At 34.5% G+C, this 20,433-nt stretch overlaps 3 protein-coding genes across 6 annotated transcripts; 2 read left to right on the plus strand and 1 right to left on the minus strand.

Annotated features, from left to right (window-relative positions):
* Nucleotides 1-1,254: 1,254 nt before the first annotated feature.
* Nucleotides 1,255-20,411, minus strand: LOC123306614 (flavin-containing monooxygenase FMO GS-OX5-like). 4 transcript variants are annotated; one of them, XM_044888695.1, is made up of 8 exons: nucleotides 20,313-20,411; nucleotides 18,994-19,074; nucleotides 4,844-5,039; nucleotides 4,407-4,548; nucleotides 4,055-4,354; nucleotides 2,195-2,339; nucleotides 1,972-2,135; nucleotides 1,255-1,799 (listed from the first exon to the last, which is right to left on the minus strand). In XM_044888695.1, exons 2-8 carry the CDS (start codon nucleotides 19,061-19,063, stop codon nucleotides 1,506-1,508), a joined length of 1,311 nt encoding a protein of 436 aa, XP_044744630.1. In that variant the 5' UTR covers nucleotides 19,064-19,074; nucleotides 20,313-20,411; the 3' UTR covers nucleotides 1,255-1,505. The 4 variants fall into 4 exon arrangements, with proteins under 4 accessions (XP_044744630.1, XP_044744629.1, XP_044744631.1 ...); XM_044888694.1 differs by lacking the exons at nucleotides 1,255-1,799; nucleotides 1,972-2,135; nucleotides 2,195-2,339 and adding exons at nucleotides 2,770-3,127; nucleotides 3,208-3,371; nucleotides 3,427-3,577; XM_044888696.1 differs by lacking the exons at nucleotides 1,255-1,799; nucleotides 1,972-2,135; nucleotides 2,195-2,339; nucleotides 18,994-19,074; nucleotides 20,313-20,411 and adding exons at nucleotides 2,770-3,127; nucleotides 3,208-3,371; nucleotides 3,427-3,577; nucleotides 12,312-12,443.
* LOC123306615 (senecionine N-oxygenase) lies at nucleotides 11,596-15,931 on the plus strand. The gene is made up of 5 exons (XM_044888698.1): nucleotides 11,596-11,970; nucleotides 12,996-13,134; nucleotides 14,683-14,982; nucleotides 15,104-15,412; nucleotides 15,513-15,931. Exons 1-5 carry the CDS (start codon nucleotides 11,783-11,785, stop codon nucleotides 15,822-15,824), a joined length of 1,248 nt encoding a protein of 415 aa, XP_044744633.1. The 5' UTR covers nucleotides 11,596-11,782; the 3' UTR covers nucleotides 15,825-15,931.
* Nucleotides 16,523-18,437, plus strand: LOC123306613 (RNA-binding protein 34). Its single transcript, XM_044888693.1, has 6 exons — nucleotides 16,523-17,273; nucleotides 17,446-17,588; nucleotides 17,732-17,973; nucleotides 18,026-18,112; nucleotides 18,172-18,261; nucleotides 18,318-18,437. The coding sequence occupies exons 1-6, from the start codon at nucleotides 16,546-16,548 to the stop codon at nucleotides 18,384-18,386; spliced, it is 1,359 nt and encodes a 452-aa protein (XP_044744628.1). The 5' UTR covers nucleotides 16,523-16,545; the 3' UTR covers nucleotides 18,387-18,437.
* Nucleotides 20,412-20,433: the final 22 nt, after the last annotated feature.

Raw genomic sequence — 20,433 nt, forward strand, 5'->3', positions numbered from 1 at the left:
CATTTGGGTCAGTATCCTTGATAGATAGCCCTCTCGGAGAGTCCAGTTCAACAATCAAAGGCCAAAGTTTCCTTTGCATGAAGGCACGTCGTCTTGGGCGTCAAGTAATTCCTGATTTGTCAAACCGTATGTCTCGGAAATTGGAGGACTTCGAGAATATTTCCTGGACAAGGCTGCTTCATCAGAACTTCATCGAGTAGTTTGTGAAGCTGATAATTAATCAGTTAAAGCTGCAACAGGATCACTTAGAAATCGCCGAACACTCTGCAGACAGCCAAATGCAGAAACTGATTGGCAAACTTTTGCATGGCGAGGTCAACCATGTTTACGTCGTCATATCTGCGTAACTTCCTGATCTTCCGGAAAGCTGTTTCCCGAGAGGGCTTCATCATTGCTCTTCAGGGTCCAGTGATTGCAAGAAGCAAGTTTATGAAATATATGGCCCAGAATGCCTCAGTGGAAGACGGTAGCTGTAGCTGTCGTTATATCACCGGTGGATGCCAGAAATTCGCGGAGTAGATCCTATTCTTTCAATAAAGCAGATTTTGCTCGAAGAAAGAAACTTTATTTTTTATTATGGAACTAGGATATTGTCTAGCTCATTTCATCAATTCTGTTATGGCGGATGCGAAATTCGACAAAGTTTTATGGATTAAACTCAGAATCACCCATAGCAGAAAACCGTAATCTTATTAGGCGAATATGTGAGAAAAAAAGTATCAAATACGATTACATTGGCCTTGAATTCTTCTATGAATAATTTAGGAGGGTATAAAAGCTTTCACAAAAATTCTGTTGAAGTTTGGAACCTGCCTTGAACTTGCACTTGTTTGATGAAGGAAATGCGGAATTATGTTTGGATCCAATTTAGCTTTAGCATGATCTGACATTAGTATAGCAGCACAAAAGAGCATTAGGTATGGAACAATTTTAAACACAATGATAGGAGACATAAAATGGAAGCTAGTAAACATGAATCTTAAGGTTTTGGGTGTGCATTCTGATTTAGAGGAATCTCTGCGAAGCCTTTGCTATGAATTAACGGTGAATGGAGGACGTTTTTGAGCCACGAACTCTTTTTTGTGGAAGGCATTTCCCTCAAGTGGATTTCTCACCTGTAAAATCTTTGTTGTGGGATTGTGATATCTGATGTCACTATCGCTAGTGGTCTCAGCAATCGTTGAGTGACATGTTTTTTCCTTAATATTCATGGGCTATGGAAAACAAAATCAGGTTTTTATAAAAAATTTCGCATTGGAAATTCAAAATTATTTATTCAACAACTCCAAGCTTTACGTACTTGATAAAATAAAATACTCACAATCGTATTAATAGAATACAAATCATCCTGAGTACTCTAAGCTGTTTTTTCATTTTTCATATATCTTAACAGAGATTAAAATATTGAGGGACATAACAATCTTTTGATTTTTAAAATGAATATATAGAAACAACTTACATATCACATCTTCTTAGAGAGTATATCTATAGTCTCAAAAAGAATATTATATCTTATATACATCAAATTCATCGTCACTCAAAATTCTGAATACCTGTTTAGTATCTCGTTTGTTTTTCACAACAAACTCGTGTATTTTACTCAGTACAACAGGAATTCCTCTGATCTTTGCGAATTCTGCTAAGTCAATCCAGTATTCCAGTTCTCCGTCTATTCCCTTGTTGTGAATATGACGATTGGGGCAGTTTTTGACTGTTTTCTCGTTCTCGATTTCTTCTATCATTTGTTGTTTGGATGGTAGAAGAAGATCACCTCTCAGCAGCTTCATAACGAAACGCATCTGGAAAAGGGAGAAGTTGAAAATTTGTTGGTCTTCTACGATGTCTTATGCAATCAAAAACACGTAATCATCATCATAGTCATTGAAGTCTTGGCAGAAGTGTTGTGGGTCATGATTGAGCTCATGTTTTCACCGATTTAAAGCCTTGGAAATTGCTTGTTTGTAAACTCACCTGAAGTTCGAATGTGGGAAACGGACAAATTCGATTAGGTATGCCAAGAACAATCATCGAGGGAAACTGAACGCTTACCAGTTCTTTATACAACCCTCTAACATAGTTATCATCGACGGTTATTCCACATTTTGCATTCAGAAAAGGATAATTATAGACGTATCCTGCAAATTCCCAAAGATGTCACTTTACAGTAGCCAATACTCTTAGATAGAATCCTAACCTGTACAGACAATGATGTCATCTATTTGTTCCGACGATCCATCTAGAAATTCGACCGTTTTCCCAATGATTTCTTTGACTGGTGGTTTCTGTAACATCCCATCTAACATGCTGGGGAATGGTGAAGATTTAAGACTAAGGATCGCCTACAAATTGTTGAAATATCACTGGAAATCTGACAATACAAAACCTAAAGGCATAAGAATGCTGCAAATTCTATATATGTACATAGGATTTTTATTTAAAATCGTCAATCTTCAGATAACCAGCTTACTTAGACGTCAGCGATACGGTATAAAATGTTGATTTGATAGCTATATCTTGTAGAACTGGAAGTGGGAAAGGCATAAAATTATTGTAGATTTTCTCAGCATGCCGGATAAGACAATGAAAAAGAATTTCATGGAAATATCTTCAGTAGTTATCCGTGGAAAATAATGACAGAGGATTTATCAGAATGGGTAAAGGTCGATTCAGCTTAAAATAAATACACACTTCTTTTCCAATTCAACTTTATTACATTCAATTAAAAGATGACAATTTTCCTAGCAATCTACCCAAATACTTATTAAAAAAGCATTTGATTCCTGGAGATTTTCATGTAAAATTATCCACCAATTGAAACAATGAAAACAGTCCATCCTCAAGCTATTTGTAGGAAATTTTCGTCATCTAGTATCTTGAAGCAGTAGCTATAATTCCGACATTTTTTCACACAGTTGTGGAGATCAGTTATAACTGAAGGTACACCGCGTACATTAGCAGTTTCCGCCAAATCATCAAAGTACTCTCTTTCCAAATTGCCGGATGCTTTATCGTGAACCAATCGATTTTTCACATCCCTTTTCTTTCTATACTCCTCTGCGTCCTTCAGCATCTCCTCCTTTGAAGGAAGGATAAATCGACCACTCAAAGTTGCGAGGAAAAATCTCATCTGAAAAATTGATCATCCACTTCTGAACTATGGTAACTGTCAATGTGGTTTCTGTTTTTGGATAATCTGTTTCATCTCACCTGGATTTCAGATGTTGGTATCGGACAAATAGAAGCGGGTATCCAAAGGAAGGCCATTGTTGGATGATGAGCATTGATGAGTTCCTTATAGAGACTCGGAATGTAATTATCTTCTATGGTTATTCCACACGTTGGCGCCAAAAATGGAAAAGACAAGTTATAGCCTGCAAAATGACAATATCAGGAGGAAAATCGAGCGTATATTCAAGGAAGATATACCTGTGCATAAAAGAATATCATTAATTCCATTTTCAGCAGTTCCATCTTCGAAAATTATTTTTCCACCTTCAACATTTCGCACTACTGGTTTCATTATAGCCTTTTCGGGAAATTTGAAGCCGATTCTAACGTTTTTCAAACTACAATAAACCTAAAGTACAAGATAACTAGGAAAAGTTTCTGACAGAACATGAGGAAAGTTTCATTCCTCTTAGATTCATGTATAAGACGAAATTTGGCAGATACACTTAATCATCATGTATTCGAACACCAACCCCGTAGTGTTCACAAAAATACATGTTTGGTATTCTACTCAGGAGAATGAGAAACGAATTCACTAAGTTACTTCCGCCATTAGAAAGATGTAACATCGACTAGGGTAGTTTATGTTGAGGAACTGTTTGCTTTCTCCAAACGAAAGGTTTTATTTCATACGTATGACAAAACTGATGGGCCTAAGGGCTTGGCATTCCACAAGGATAACAAATTTGACATTTTTTTGTATTTTTTTTCGAATTGAGCTGAAGAATCAATTTTTAACTACTCCTGTTATTATACTCTCCATACCAGAAAAATCTGGGAGCACGGATAATGTTGGTTTGATGGTAGTTTGCAGTAGCATGATTACCTTGTTTGCTACAGCACTCAAATGGTTACATATATCTATTCCAGAAGGTCCTCCCCCAATTATAAGAACTGTTCTACCCTTATAAGGCTCTTCACTTCGGTAACAATGGCTGTGTATACAAGTCCCTGTGAAAGAATCTAATCCTGGAATGTGAGGCATGAAAGGAACGCTGTATTTCCCATTGCAACAGATGACAGCATCCACTGTCTTGCTCTCCTTCTTTTTGGTTATCACATCTTGGACCTCAATGTGCCATTTGTTATCATCCATCGGTTCAACGTGAGTCACTTGTGTCAGAAACTGTTTGAAAATGTTTATTGAATGATTTACTCCAACTGCGCCTAAAACTTACCCTTATATATTTCCTCAGGTCCATTTCATCAGCGTAGTGGTTCAAATATTGCAATACATCCTCTTGTGAGATGTAGGAATGTTTCAGATCCTCGGGATATGGAAAATCTTCGAACATCATCAGCTCCTTCGGTAAATTTGTTCTGGAAGAAAACATTGAAAAAATTGTTTGCTATTTTGATGAGCATGAAGATTCATATCTTCGTCAATTCAATGTGTGATTCGATTCCATTCAATAATAATACATTTATTGGGCTACTTAAATCAAAGAATCGAGTCGTTATGTTTCCATACGAAGAATCTCAATTGATAGAGACCTTGGAAGATTTTTAAGGTATAAATGTGTCAATCAGTACAAATAGGTACGAACGGAACCACCAGGTTGTGAAGATTCCAGAAAATCATTCAGTAATTTATTCCTCAAATCTATTGAGTTACCTCAGATGTTTGTACATGGATGTGTGTATAGGAAGCCCATTTTTGTCGAAACCAACCTCATCTGTGTAATTCCAAGTACCTCCAACGAATTCTGTTTGTTCGTACGCCTCACAATCATGTCCATCCTGGATACAATGTTTGATGGCTACAAGTCCTGCTGCCCCTACACCTATCACTGCAATCCTCATTTTCTGCTCTGTAAATGCAGAGAAATAAAACGCATCGTACTAGTGAAAGATATCGAAGACAGAAACTACTGTACATTTAATGATAATCAGCCAACAAAGAAATATTTTTTCCTCTGATTTTTTTTCTGGCTAAGTGTGTATAGTTTTCGAATATGGCAACGTTTCGTTTTTGAGTTACAGGTTACATAATTTTCATATTTTTACGGACACTATAACATTTTTTCCTGTTACAGATATGGCTTCGTCCAAAAGACATTGTCGCCATCCTCCAGAGTGTTTTTGAGGTAAGTAAATATTCAAAAAATATTGAAAACTCAGATCAGACCTCATTAAAATTGCGTATCTTCAGAATCTGGTGAAAAATGAAATTGTGGAATCAAGACATGCCTTGGATACCTCATATTGTATGCCAGAAATATTCTATTCAACTCTCTATTTACACCCTGTAAATAGAGCTTGTTGAGTATAAAAATTTCACATTCAGAGCGATTCCCAAAAAATCTGTAGCGATTGTCCGATATTCTTCAGTCAAAACTGAAAACCTGCGAATTTTTCGTACTTATGAAGCTCTCAAACATGCTCAATAATATTAAAAAAAGGAAAAAACAGTATTGACCAGTATTAGGGGTATTCATGCCTGGCTATTAGGGGTGGTAAAACCCTGTAAATTGATTAATTTTTATGTCATTGATTATTCAACCCAAGGGGTAATACTCAATGATACTATCCAAATTACTAATAAGAATTGCCTTATTCTTCATAAAATATTCGAACACTCACCTAGAAGTCGATGCAATAACTTATTAGATTAGATTCAAAGTTGAAAGAAAAATGTCAATTGTGCTTTCGATGCAAATTTCGATGAGTAACTGAGAATAGCAGCAATCTAGAAGTATCTTAATTATGTCCTATTTGTTCTCCGATAACTTATGTTCCGTTGAATCATATCAGAATATTAGTTTCTTTACAAACGGATTATTGAAAGAAGGATAGACTGGTCAGAAAAAAATCATTGATAATTTTTATAGACATAATATATTGAGTTGAATCAACGTCTTATTTTACACAAGCATATCCCTCCATCGCTAAATTATCTATGAATCAGTAATATTTTAACAAAGATTTTTATTATGTCGCGATAAATTTGATTTTCATCGTGCAATGAATGAAAATTCCATCGTTATGTCAATGTATAGGTAGGTATAAAAATTATATCGATAAAATAAATAAAATTAGGCCAGCAATCACATGATAAAGTATTCGTTTATCTCGAAAACTTATTATGTGATGCATAATATGCACGAATTTATTTTCGAGATAAACGAATACTTTGATTCCTGATTATACGAAAAGTTCGTTAATACTAGAACTTTCAGACTGGAATCTTTCGATTTGACCTTCCTCAAACAATTCTAGAACTTCGGAAATTCATAACCTCGTTAGAAGGAGAATTTCTATAAAGGGGGCCTCACACGATCAATAATATTGACAACACCAATTGATTGACGATAATATTGATCACCTAAAGTGAAAACAATTTTATTTACGGTCGATATCAATAAAATTAAGATTTTAATGTCTGATTTTCAGGCTCAATATTTGAAAAAGTTGAGGGGATATAGTCAATACTCATGAACTTCAATAATATTGATCGTCCAAGGGCTGCTTGCGATGAATAATCAGCTGCATAAATGTCTGAAACTTGGTCAGTTATCAATAGGAATAACCCAAATAACGTCTGAACGTTGCTCTGTTGAGAATTATCGAAAAGTTAGTTCATTTCGTGTTCATTAAAAAGCATAATGGAAAAAGATTAAACCTCGTATACGAGTAGGTGAATAGGTTGTTTGATAGTTATGATACACATGAAGAAATATATATTCAACAAATATAAATTGACAAGATGAGTAATACGACAATAAAATTCTAGGAGAATTCCTTTAGATGAGTAATTAAATTACTTATTTCAGAGCTTCTAATTCGTGTGTCTGAATACGAAAAAATTTCGCATAAGCTGAGGCAATATTCAATCATAAGCCTTCAGGTTTACGACAAGCATCCATCAAAATAATTGTCAAGAAATGATTATGAGTACAGTATTACGAGCAGAAACAAAGGCAAATTGTCCATTTGAAATGTTCCATGCTATGCATTGAATATCACCCTCCAAATTCCATAGAATAAATAGATCATCTGTTGATCAATAGATGCAGTGGTTGGTCCTGTGAAGATTTTCAAATGTATAAAAATACCAGCGACACCAAGCACCCATGCAACAGCCAGCAGTCCGATGTACTAATTTCCTTCAAATGTCAACTTTTCGATGACCAGAATTATGTTTTTCGATTCGCAATCTTATAGTATTCCCCAATCCGTCAGAGATGATTAGAAAACGAAAACAACTAATGAAACATCCAAAAATTGCGTAAATAGCAACACATTTTTTCCAATCCGTATAATGTATTTAGATCCGATAGAATTGAGTAAAACATTTCTTGAAAATAATAAAATGAAAACAACGATTTAACTGGTTTCCTATTTCGTTTGTTGCTATCCATTATATCGATAGTTATCGTTGTTTTCGGTGTCAAGTTAAATTTCAAGAACTGGACAATATCACTTTGATGTAGTAATTTTTTTTTTCGCGATAAAGAACTTCACCTTGGGGATATCGCTAATCGTGCGTTTAACTCAACTGTGGAATTTCCCAAGAAGAAGTTGATCTTATTTATAAGTGGTGATCATTGGAAATTTCCAAATACCACTATCGTGTTCTCGCATAGGGACATTTTATTCCCCCTGGATAATGTTTCGGTTCTCAGCAAAATTCCACGATAAGGTGGGATATTTATGATGTCCCAGAACTAGATGACAAGGATTCTAGTGGTTATTTTGGTAACTGAGCGAATCCCCACAAAAAAGAATTGCTACCCCTTCTACAAATGCCTGTTTAATCGAAAAATTATGGAGGCATCAAATTTCCATATCTACCAGAGGTTGGCTGATATCTTATTGAAATTCACAATCATACTATAAGGTGAGGCAGTTTAACAATACCTAAAATGCTTCTCTGCTGATCAGATTAGATACCTACTCAAAAAAATAAATACTTTGAAATATGTCTAGTATTCTTTAATTTTAGTTGAATGAAAGACAATTATAATAGATATAAAAATGGAATATTTTGTAGAAGGGCTTATCATTTAGGAAAAAATCAGCGGAAAATTCGGGTATATTTATTGCAATCTCGTTGGATATCATTGAACCAAACTCAAATAGGTATTTATATATTTCTTTTTAGGGAAAAATCCATATTGATAATAAGCGTTTTTTCGGAAGAAAATTCATAAAATATTGATAGGTCATGGCAGTTTTGCGTCTATTACTTATCTGTAAATAACCTATGATGAAGTTAACATTGAAGTGTTTTACATCAACCTTTTGCATTTTTATGTTATGATATCTGAATTAAATTCCCAATGCATATCTGCAAATTGCTGGAAACCTCAAAGTATTTATTCATTACGAAATATACCACTATGAATTGATATAAATATTAGCTATAGTATAATAACAGGAAAATATTTATTTCCGTTGTTGAAATTCTCATTTTGCCTCGACTGAGCAGTTCTATCTAAACTGCAACATTTGAGAACATACGGTAAAATTCCTTTTTGTCATGGGCATCGGAAACGTTTCCAAGTTATCACTTCACGTCATAAATAATCATAACGAAAATAAATGGCGTAATTCGAAATCAGAATGATGGACTAAATAACAGCAAAATCTTGTAAACATATTGTAAAAAGCGGCCTCTAACTCTCTTGAAACTTCCTCACCTGATTTTTCTGGTAGATGCCACTTAACTTGAAAGTTGAAAAATGGAAGAATAAAAATTTTATTTTCTGGTAAACAGTGTTAGACATCCGAGGGTTTGGTAAGCAAATATAGATTTTCGAACTCGCTGAAGCAATTGCGAGCAATTTCGAAAGCCTATTTCTCTTAGTTTGAATTTTCATCTTGGAAATGGCATTTTTCATAAATTGCATTTTTCAATCAGCGATATCTCCTGTTATATTCGTCTGATCGAATTGGGATTTCCGGTTATATAATCAGCGTTGCCTAGGCTTCCACCCTAGCACAAAAACCCGATTTCGAAAATCTCGATTTTTTTGGGTCAAAAATGAGCAAGGGGTTAGACCCCCCTAAAATGACCTATTTGCTACTCTGTCAGAAAATTAGGATGTTCTTTTACTGTCCTAGTGTATGGAGTGCATTGAAGTTGTTTTGAAGATTCTAGAGAACCAAACAGTTGATAATTCAATAGAGAATTGCACTTCAGGGAGCTCTTCGAAGTCAACTCGTAAATAAAAAGTGGAAAAACAAAAAAATTATTTACTCCTAAACATTGTCAGATATTTGAAAGTTTGGTATGGAAATATAGGTTTTCGAACACGCTGAGTCTATTCCGAGCAATTTCAAAAGCCTATATCCCTTCGTTTAGGTTTTCATCTTGGAAATGGCATTTTTCAAAAATTGCGAATTTTACTTGAGAATTCGTCAAGACCGAACGGTTGTGCTGAAATGGATGAAATTCTCAGATTTGTTACTGGAAGAGTTGCTGTTTCAGAAAATGTTTCACATCTAGATCTACCATAATTATACTGGAAAAAAAACTACTCGAAAAATTCCGAAAAAATTGGGGTCAGTTAAAACTTCTTCAAGACCGAACGGTTGAGCCGAAATGGATGAAATTCTCAGATTTATTACTAGAAGAGTTGCTCTTTCAGAATATGTATCACGTTTAGATCTATGATGATTTTCCTGGAAGAAAATCGACTCGAAAGATGACCTTCGAAAATTTCCCATAAAGTTGAGTTCAGTTAAAACTTCCTCAAGACCGAACGGTTGTGCCGAAATGGATGCAATTCTGAGATTCTTTCAAATATTGATATCCTTCATGACTCGAGATCTTCAATCGCAAGCACTTTTTGCTGATAATTTTATTACTAGATGGTTAGAATCTATTTTCTAATCGGAAGTGAATATTTTTCCATGAAAATTGCCGAAATGCTCCTTGCAGAAATAAATTACACCAATCAATAACGACGTTAATTAAATTTCAACATCTTAAAATCTTAATTCTAGTTAGAGTAATTACGAAATATATTTTGCTTCGAGATGTGAATTGATTGCAGAACGTAAACCATGAATATATTTATGGTACAAAAAAGTATATAACCCAAAGCAACAAATATTACATCATTCGTTTAAGCCATGCCTGATGAAACTTTCATACCACTGGAATGAAATAAAAAGAAATGGTTATCATCCATCAGAATGTCAAGGGCTAAATTAAATAGGGTGATAAAAGGCTTGTAAACAATAGTTACAAAGAAATGAGAAACACGATCCTTGGTACATTACCTTAATTGTGTTGTTAGTTCAATTTGTACCTACAACTCAAATTTCATTTCGTATTTTTCATAAAAGGAGACGTGAGAATGAAAAAATTATTATTATGAGGAAAATTGATTCAAGTATTCATTTTAATGCTTTCCGATAAAAATTCCTAGATATACATATCTAAGTAGTATAAAGTATTATCTACTCAATGTGAAAATCACCAAATTTTCAATGACTTGGTTCGAGATATAGGTATATTGTTTACGTTATTAGCATGGAAGCAAGCACAGATGTAAAATTTAGCGAAGCTACTGGGAACCAATGACAGCCTTCGTTGTGAGACTATATCTGTGTTCGTGGTTTATTATTATCAGCCCTTCTTAACTGCCTATCATAAAAAACATAAGAATATTTTATATTTCTGGGGGATTCCACATATAGCATTACAACCAAGGGCGGATTTAGGGGGGGGGCACGGGGGCACGTGCCCCCCCAGACGGACGGATCTTTCTATGCATACTTGAACTCTTAAAAATAAACTTGAAGTTCATTTCTCACATTACTGTTGATTTTTTTGCTCGTCTGCCTGTTGTGCCCCCCCCAGAAAAAAATCCTGGATCCGCCCTTGATTACAACCAAGATTCACTGACCTAAATCCACTCGAGCATGCTTGGGAAAAATTAGGTACTCTGAGTCTTTGATGCCCAGGAAACAATCAGTCAGAAAAGCTCAGCGGTGATCTTTTGCCACAATTTTGTTTGAAGGTGATTAGAAATTCTTGAAATTTTAAGAATTTCGGTTGTTTCATACTTTTTTTTCAATATTCCAAACTGAAAATTGACTTTTCTCATGAAGAAACACAAATTAATTCATTACCTTTTTATTTTCTCTACTTGATTTGTGTTTCGCTATCAGAAAAATTATGTTTCCCTACATAGACCAGAATATATATCGGTTTTTCTAGAAACGTCGGTTTAATTGCAAAATAGAAAAACAAACCCAGACCACACTCCCAATTGTTTATCTGACGCAAGAATGTTAACCCCACATCCCATAAAGATAATGACAATCTAGTGAGAGTAAAAGAGATGGAAAATACAATTAGATCAATTGCTAACACACGTTCATTTACCAATTATAAAAGAGATATCGACCAACTATCCGACTGTTAATCTATCTTCTACCTCGATAGGAAGAACATCCTATCTGTATCTCTACTACCGCAGTGTATTTGTGTTGTCCTATTTTTCTCTCACGACAATATTTTTTATCGATTTAGAGAAACGTGTAGTTTCAGACTTTCCATCAGTTTTCTATTTTCCCGAGATTCTTGCGTTTTTGAAAAATGCGTGTGGCAATCATTGGTGGTGGTGCGGCTGGTCTGTCTTCGGCCAAACATGTTAAAGCAGGAGGCCACGAATGCGAGCTCTTTGAGATGGCAGCTCAAGTAGGAGGCACTTGGGTTTACACCGATGATGTTGGAAAGGATAAATATGGATTTCCTGTATATTCTGCCATGTACCAAGGGTTGAGGTAAGAATTGATCAGTAAATAAAACCCTCTAAGTCTACTTGCGTTTTGCTACCACTAATATGCCAATTAAAAATTTGGTAGCCAAAAGTCTATTTAAAAAAAAACAGCCATGTTCACTCTTTTTGGACACCAACGGGATTATTCAGGTCGTAAAAATACAAGAACCTCTCAGGCATTAGACTTCCCAAAATCTCAATCAACTTTTGAGTCCGAAAACTGCAAATTCGATATACTTTTGGAATAATTTTCCCGAAATTGAATAACCTTCATGTTGCTACTAGAATCTGATAATTTTTTCCGAAGAACCAACTAGTTCCTTATATGAAAACATAGTTACACACCATCAGTGGGCCAAAGCCAGTTCCCTGAAACCATTATGGTAGTTCAGAATCAACACAACACAATCTTTGGTTCAAAGTTTCTGCGCTACCACGATTTGAGCGAAAATGTTTTCTTTGAGTCAGTCAACAATTTTAGTGATTTTCCAAAGTCCTCAACAATCAACAAAAATTAGAGATTGTGCAGACGTCAATAAAAAACTACTGTGATTCGATCTAATGACCCTTGTAGTTCCCCCACAAATATCTGAGTTACATTTTTCAGAACTCTGCACATTCTGCGAAAAACAAGGCTAAGAGTAGAAATAATTCTAGGAATGTCTCTCGTTGAACTGTCCAAAGCTCATTCAATATTTTGATTTTAAAATGATTATATTCGCGCTTCTAAAATCTTAATTGCTCAGCAACAGCGATATGAATCATCTTAATAATTAATACGACACTGATAAACAATTTGAAATTGTCAATTTTCTAGTGTATTGAAATTCGCTTAGACTGATAAAGAATAAATAATTCCATTGATAGGAATTTTTCATGAAAATAAATTAATCGAAAAAAATTTGTTATTCAAATTTTCTGTTTCAAATTTTTTTATTTTGGTAGGTAATCCTAAAGAGGTTCTTTATTTAGATGTAGCCTTTAATGATTAATTCAGGAAAATACATCAAGGTGGAATTTTACTTTCAGAACCAATCTACCAAAAGAAGTCATGGGTTTCCCAGACTTTCCCATTCCAGATCAGAACAAATCGTACCTCACCCAAGCTGAAATTTTGGAATTTTTGACTCAGTACGTTGAGCACTTTGAACTTGGACCTATAATAAAGGTGAGAAAGAAATTCACTCTACAAATTTTACATTTCACCCTTAACGGTGCTTCAGAAAATGTGCCTAACTTAAAAACGCCAATGTTTTCAACTAGTAACATGAGTGATTTTTCCAAAACTATTCGGATCGGCCCAAATGTTGAAAGTTTACGAATTTTCAGCCAAAAATTATCACAAGATCAATTATTTCATTTTATATAACAATAACTGAATAAGTTTGAGGTCATTATTTTTCGCAACCTTGAAACTTTTTTAGTATTTTTTTCTTATCATTCGCCGAATAGAGCTGAAACTAGTAGATTACTTGAAAAATCCATTTTCCTTTCAATTGTTCAAAAACTTTTCGTTTGTTTCTCAATTTCTCATCAAAGATGGGGTTTGACAAAACATTCTTCATTGACTAAGGTCTTATTACTACATATCAATTAGGAGGATTTGGCATATGGTGCTTTCTGTCAAATCGCAGCGAACGATGTGAACAATGATAAAATTAAAAGTGGGAGAAAATCTCTTACTTTGAACATTTCTACTTTCGAGTTCATTCATTTGCCACACAAAAATATTATTTTTTGAACGATTTTGACTCTTAAGTCGGAAAAGTGAGGTGCAAGTTGGAATTCTGCGATAAAAGTCAGAATTTTGAGATGCAAGTTGGAATTCTGAGATACAAAGACAGAATTCTGAGTCGCAAGTTGAAATTCTTAGTTTCAAGTCGAAATTCTGAGTTGTAAGTTGGAACTCTGAGCTACAAGTCAGAACTCCGAGGTACAGGTTCGAATTCTGTGATACAAGTCAGAATTCTGAGTTTCAAGTAGGAATTCTAAGTTGAAAGTTGGAATTCTGAGTTTCAAGTCAGAACTCCGGGTTGCGAGTTTAAATTCTTAGATACGATTCAGATTTCTGAGTTGTAAGTTGGAATTCTGAGCAACAAGTCAGAACTGCGAGGTGAGATACAAGTCAGAATTCTGGGTTGCATGTTGAAATTCTGAGATGCGAGTCAGAATTCTGAGTTGCAAGTTGGAATTCTGATTTGCAAGTTGGAATTCTGAGCAGCTACAAGTCAGAACTCGGAGTTGCGGTTTGGAATTCTTAGATACGCGTCAGATTTCTGAGTTGTAAGTTGAAATTCTGAGCAACAAGTCAGAACTGCGAGGTGCGGGTTGAAATTCTGAGATACAAATCAGAATTCTTCAGTAGGGAGATAGTGCCATCATTCTGGTGGCTTGTGAAGTGAGAATTCCGACTTACACAAGTCGACATTTTTTTCATGAATAAGGGATGGGTAATAATAGAAAATCATTTCTTCTCCGTCATACACCAGGAAAGAGGTGGTGATAGTTTGAGGATGAAGAAAGGATTGGATTTTTTTTCATGAAAGGGCGCCAAATATTCTTTGTTGCAGGCGTCAAAACTGCTTCCGTTGGTTCTGACAAGAAAAGAACACGGATTTTTTCTACATTTCTGTATCGATTCTTTTTAGATAAACCGTCAAGTGTGTCAATTTTGCATCATTTGGATTCTTCAAGATCATTTTTTAAAATTTTCCAGACTAATCACATGGTGACCGAGATCAGGCCTCTAGAGAATGATAGATGGCAGATTACGGCCATTTACAAGCCAACAAACACGAGGATCGTGAAAGAATTCGATTCCGTCATAATTTGCAACGGACATTACAATGAGCCGACGATCCCCAAATTCGAAGGGCAGGAGAAATTCAAGGGTCAGATCTTCCACAGTCACAAATATCGCAGCCCCAAACCTTTCGCTGGACTCAGGGTCCTAGTAGTTGGCGCTGGACCATCTGGGCTAGATATGGCCCTCCATATATCCAAAGTTGCCGAGAAGGTGAATATTTCATTTTTTCGAATGAATTATAATTTGTGATGTTGCATTGTCCCGATCGTTAAAGCGTTTAAGTAACGAAAAATATAATCCTTAAAATCCTTAAAACTTTGAATGTTTTCAGGTTGTACTCAGTCACCATGTTAAGGAAGCCAAAGGCATAGACTTCCTTGAGCAAAAACCAGATATTCGACGTATTCTTGACGAAACTATGGTAGAATTCGTGGATGGGACTTCATGTTGTTTCGACTGTATACTTCTTTGTACGGGTTTCAAATACAGTTTTCCATTCCTTCACGAGACTTGTGGCATAACGATCACCGACAATCACATACAACCCCTCTACAAGCACATGATCCACATAGAAAAACCTACGATGTGCTTCATAGGGATACCCTTCAACGTATGCGCATTCCAAATGTTTGATTTACAGGTGGGTCGATACCTTGTTTGAAAATGTTTCCATTTTTTTTAATTTACATAATTTTAAGCAATTTCGTCATCACCAATTCTAACAATCTGCGTTTTTCCAGGCAAGATTCTACTGCAAATATTTGAATGGATCGATGGCGCTTCCCTCCAAAGATAGCATGCATCTGGACACGAAAGAAGACATGCAAATCCGTTGGGAGAAAGGCTACACAAGACGCCAAGCCCACATGATGGGGCCTGATCAGCAAAAATATTACGATGATCTAGCCCGAATGGCCGCCACTGATCCAATTGCCCCTGTAATAATCAAACTCAGAGATCACAGTGTGAAGAGGCTCTATGAAGATCTCAATAACTTCAGGGAGAATAGATATAAGATAGTAGATGATGATACTTATGTGAAAGTGCAATAGTCCACGATTCGGATACTACATGTCGTATGGCTGCCTTTGTTGGTATTTCTTATTTATTTTTGTACTCATTATGCATATTTATGTATTTAATTAAATTATTGATAATATTGTGTTGGATTCTATTAAGATTTTCCACCAGTGTGGCATCTGCCATCTCCTCTGTCCCTCCTTGATATCAACAAAAACAATTCTAATTAATAATTGAAGTTGTTACTCTTTGGTTCTACCCCACGTAGTTTCGAAATAACATCTTCCTACAACCAAAGATTATAGAGTATTACCACGGCCTTCTAAACCCCTTTAGACGGCCGTGGTAATACTCTCTATAATCTTTGCCTACAACTTTGCCTACAACTTCGCAGTTTTATGCCCCTTAAATTTTCAAACTTAGACTACTAAAGATACAACGGTATGATTATAGTTTAGTGATTAATTAATTCATGATCTCCCAAAGTATAAATTTGACTTCAGTATGACCTGCAAGAATAAGCCTTTATAGACAAAACAGATCTTTTAATAAAAAGATAAATAAATTATTCCAATTCAAGTAAAAAAAACTAACATTCTATAAAAATTCCTAACCTCACTATGACATTAATGTTCTGTGAGATAACCCCAGTTTTTCGAACTTTCAGAGTCGTTCAAAATATTTGAAATATAAGAGCAGAAACAGGTTGTCTGTGTTTTCTTCCACTTTCCACTTGTATTTCTAACCGATATCATGGAAGTTGTGTTCGAGAAAGGAAGTTTATCAGAATTAATCACTGGAAAAAAAGTGGCAAATAAGGAGAAAGTGGTAATACGTTACGGAAAAGTAGATTCTGCAATAAACAAACATGTTGAGAGTACTATAGTCACACAATCTCTTCAAGAAGAGTCAAATATCCCTACTAGGAAACCCAAGAAAAAAAAGGATTCACCGAATAAGACCGAGCCTGCTTCAAATGGAATTTTGGATAATGCAGAGTTGTCGAATGTAAATCAGAATGAGCATGGTTCAACCGAAGAAATAGTCATTAAGAAAGCCAAAAAGAAAAAATCAAAAAAGAATAAAACTGATTCTATCACAGATACACAGGCTGTTGATAATAAAGAGTTACTGACTGAAGATCAGAATGAGTATGGCTCAAGTGAAGAGATAATAAAGGAGAATCCTAAAAGTGAACATCGAAAAGAAAAGAAGGAGAAATTAAAAAAATTGAAAGAGTTGCAGGAAAAGAAAGAAAAATTCAATGATAACCCAGAAGAACTGGCAAGGACTATCTTTGTAGGAAATGTACCTCTGACAACAACCAAGATTAAATTTAAAAAATTCTTCAGTAAATATGGTAAAGTAGAATCAGTAAGATTCAGAAGTCCTCCAATAAAGAATATCAATGCATCGAAGAAGGTTGCAGTAATTAAAGGCGAATATCACCCAGAAAGAAGTAGTTGGACAGCATATGTTAAGTGAGTAGATTCCTCTGTTTCATAGAAAATATTTTATAAAATCGATGAACAATGATTCGAGATCAAGTAGTGTATTCTAATGTAAATTGTTCATTCATAGTTTCTAATATAAAAATTGCTTAACTCCCCATTTTGCATAGCTTCAATACATATATGAAATAAACATTTTCAGATTTCAAACAGAGGAAGATGCCAAAAAAGCTCTGGAAGCAAATGGTGAAGTATATAATGATCATCATCTTAGAGTATCGGTTTGTAAATCAGATGAGAAGCATGATGAGAGCAAAGCAATATTTCTTGGAAATTTGCCATTGAGTAAGTGAATATTTTAAAATACGAAAAACTTGAGTATGCTTCCAAATGGTGATTCATGATTTATTATTGTTTAATCAAGTACTTATTTGACTTGATGTTTTATTTTTTCGTAACAAGGATAGCAAAAAAATTATTGATTATAGATATTGAGGATGATCAGCTATGGCAGACTTTTGGATGCTGTGGAAAAATTGAATCTGTCAGAATTGTCAGAGATAGTAACACAGGAATAGGAAAGGGATTTGCTTTTGTCAACTTTTCTAGCTCTGACTCTGTACAACTGGCTCTTGAAATGGAAGATGTCAAGATAAACAAGAAAATTGTTCGCATTCAGCCTTGTAATACTAAAGCTGCCAGGAAAAACAAAATCAATGGTTTTGCTAAGGTATGTTATAAATTGAAATTTTTATGCTTAATATGACATAATATATTTGTAGGTAATAAAACAAAGGAAAACCAAAAATAGAAATAAAACTGAAGGTGATTCAATTAAAAAGAGAAAAAGACAAGAAGACAATGAAGAGGTATTATTATGATTTCTTTCAATGAATAGTTATTAATTATAATTTAATTTTTACTTCAGATAAAAAACATTCCTAATGCAAAAAAGGAGAAGAGAGAACATTTTCAAGGAACATCGTTTGCAGGAACAAAAGTCGCAATTAAACAAAAGGTATCTAATTAGTAATGTTTTCTGCAACATTTAATCAACCACACTTTTTGTTTCAGAAAAAGAAAGATAAAGGCCTTCTGGCGAAGGAGAAATTGGCCAAGAAACTTATTTCAAAATCCAAATAACTTTTATTGAGTTGATTGTTTTATTTATTTACAAATAAACAGGATGCCCCACCTATGTCTTTTAATCATCCTCAGTGCTTGTTCATAATGAACAAAAGCCTCGGTCTTAATGATCTTGATTACTAGAGTGATGATATAGATGCAACACTTTTCACTAGTTTGGTTGTTAGATGAGGTAAACAGAACTTTTGTAACATTTCATTCAATGGGTAAACAAGGATGTCACTGTACCAAATTGTCTTGTTATATTATTTTTGCTAAAACTTGAAATTCAACAGAATTTATACCAATCAAGGAATTATTTTGTTGAGTTTTTCCTGTACACTGATGGGAAATGTATGTAAGTTCATTTTAGCACATGGAATACAATATGTTCCGTTAAAATAGAAACTACAATTTATGTCTTTACATATTTTTTTTGAACAGTTGATGCAGCATGCCCCAAGGATAATTATTTCACCTTGTTTTGATGGTAAAAATGGATCTTCTATAACATATGCTTCTTCCATCAGCTTATATTTCTTAAAAAATGGTGGTTCATAGCCGAAATAATCGTACTTCTCCCTAAAGGTACAATTTTCACACTGAAAGTATTTGTCGCTCTCACCTTTCACCTCAGTTGATACCTTTTCTTCTTTTTGCTCATCTTTTAATTCCACTTTCACTGTGTTTTCCATTAATAAAGATACTGAAAAATATCATTTATTGAGTTTTTAATTTTTTTACATGTTACATTATTATCTATTGTTTCCAATGATTATAATTGTTACACAAAAATAGTGCCTGTGACTGACTAGCTGATTTCGAGTGACAATTTCATGTTTTGTAAGACTTCATTTTCTTAAACCCATTTTATCTTTAGGTGCTTCAATAGGCCACCAAAAAGGTTTACTAACAACTGCTTCAATCCCACCAAAGGTTATACTTGAATTAATTTTTTCTAAAGACTCTAATCGCAATAAAGCTAAGCCCACATTTCCCTCTAGCCCCCTCAATTTTCCTAGCTTCATATTATCGACAGAAATCAAATCTTGAGAATGTAAGTCTACAGGTGGTTCATTGAAAAACAGTGGCAACAATCTTTTTCTCGTAACACCAGTGTGATAAGTTCGAGCTGTAAGTTCTTGACCAATATAACATCCCTTATGAAAACTAACTCCGTGTAAATAATCACAATTACTCTCTAATGGGAAACAATTACCAGATGGAAGGTCAACACTACCTTCACCAATTCCCAAACTATATCTACATTTTTTATAGCTCAAATCACTCTCTTGGTTAATATCTATGTTAAATGATTCTGATAATTGGGATTTTACATCAGTCCCTTCCTGTGATAGAATTCTATATCCTAACTGGGATATTCTAGGATCTCTATATATTTTTAAAGGAGATTTTTTATCAGAACCAGATAAGTCTACATCGGACTGTTTGGGACAACAGGAACTATCTTTGCTTTTCAATATTTCGTCAAAATGTTTTTTATCAAACATAACATGGATTTTATAGTCACTCAAAAATACATCAATTTTCCGCCTCAGCCTATACATCTTCAAATGTTTCTCCAACGAATGCACTAGGGCACTATCACATTCAACAAAATATGTTTTTGGATCGATCCTATAAATTATTGCATCATATAATATGCGACCTTTTGAATTCAAAAACATGGCATAGAGACTAGAGCAGTTGTTGGAGAGATGATTTATATCATTGGTTATTAATCCTTGCAAGTAAGTTTGGGCTTCTTCACCAACTATAGTCATCAATGATTTTTTATTCAGATTTTCGAGAACATAAGTTGGAGTTGTCACCGCACTGAAATATCTTTTGAAGACAGAATTGTTGGAAGTTTTTCCGAGTTTCAACATTTTAACCCTAGAAGTATAAAATATTACGAACATTTTCAAGAGCATATCAACTAACCTTTTAATTAATTTGGCGAGTTTAAAAACTTATTTTTATTTTTTTTTTATTCAAATAATAAACATCGCAGCCACAGAACACTAATTTTCCAGCTAGCTAGAGGACACAGAACCAAAGAGCA

This window comes from Coccinella septempunctata, chromosome 2, assembly GCF_907165205.1.
Source record: "Coccinella septempunctata chromosome 2, icCocSept1.1, whole genome shotgun sequence".
In the NCBI taxonomy this organism is placed as follows: domain Eukaryota; kingdom Metazoa; phylum Arthropoda; class Insecta; order Coleoptera; family Coccinellidae; genus Coccinella; species Coccinella septempunctata.

Excerpts from the sequence above, each read along its gene's own strand:
- LOC123306613 (XM_044888693.1), top strand. The coding sequence starts at position 16,546 with ATGGAAGTTGTGTTCGAGAAAGGAAGTTTATCAGAATTAATCACTGGA. Across the intron at positions 17,974-18,025 it reads AAATCAATGGTTTTGCTAAG|GTAATAAAACAAAGGAAAAC; the intron begins GTATGTTATAAA and ends ATATATTTGTAG. Across the intron at positions 18,113-18,171 it reads GACAAGAAGACAATGAAGAG|ATAAAAAACATTCCTAATGC; the intron begins GTATTATTATGA and ends TTTTTACTTCAG.
- LOC123306615 (XM_044888698.1), top strand. The coding sequence starts at position 11,783 with ATGCGTGTGGCAATCATTGGTGGTGGTGCGGCTGGTCTGTCTTCGGCC. Across the intron at positions 11,971-12,995 it reads GCCATGTACCAAGGGTTGAG|AACCAATCTACCAAAAGAAG; the intron begins GTAAGAATTGAT and ends TTTTACTTTCAG. Across the intron at positions 15,413-15,512 it reads TCCAAATGTTTGATTTACAG|GCAAGATTCTACTGCAAATA; the intron begins GTGGGTCGATAC and ends GCGTTTTTCCAG.
- LOC123306614 (XM_044888694.1), bottom strand. The coding sequence starts at position 19,063 with ATGGAAAACACAGTGAAAGTGGAATTAAAAGATGAGCAAAAAGAAGAA. Across the intron at positions 5,040-18,993 it reads GGTATCAACTGAGGTGAAAG|AGCAGAAAATGAGGATTGCA; the intron begins GTGAGAGCGACA and ends CTGCATTTACAG. Across the intron at positions 3,578-4,054 it reads TGAGTGCTGTAGCAAACAAG|GTTTATTGTAGTTTGAAAAA; the intron begins GTAATCATGCTA and ends CTTGTACTTTAG.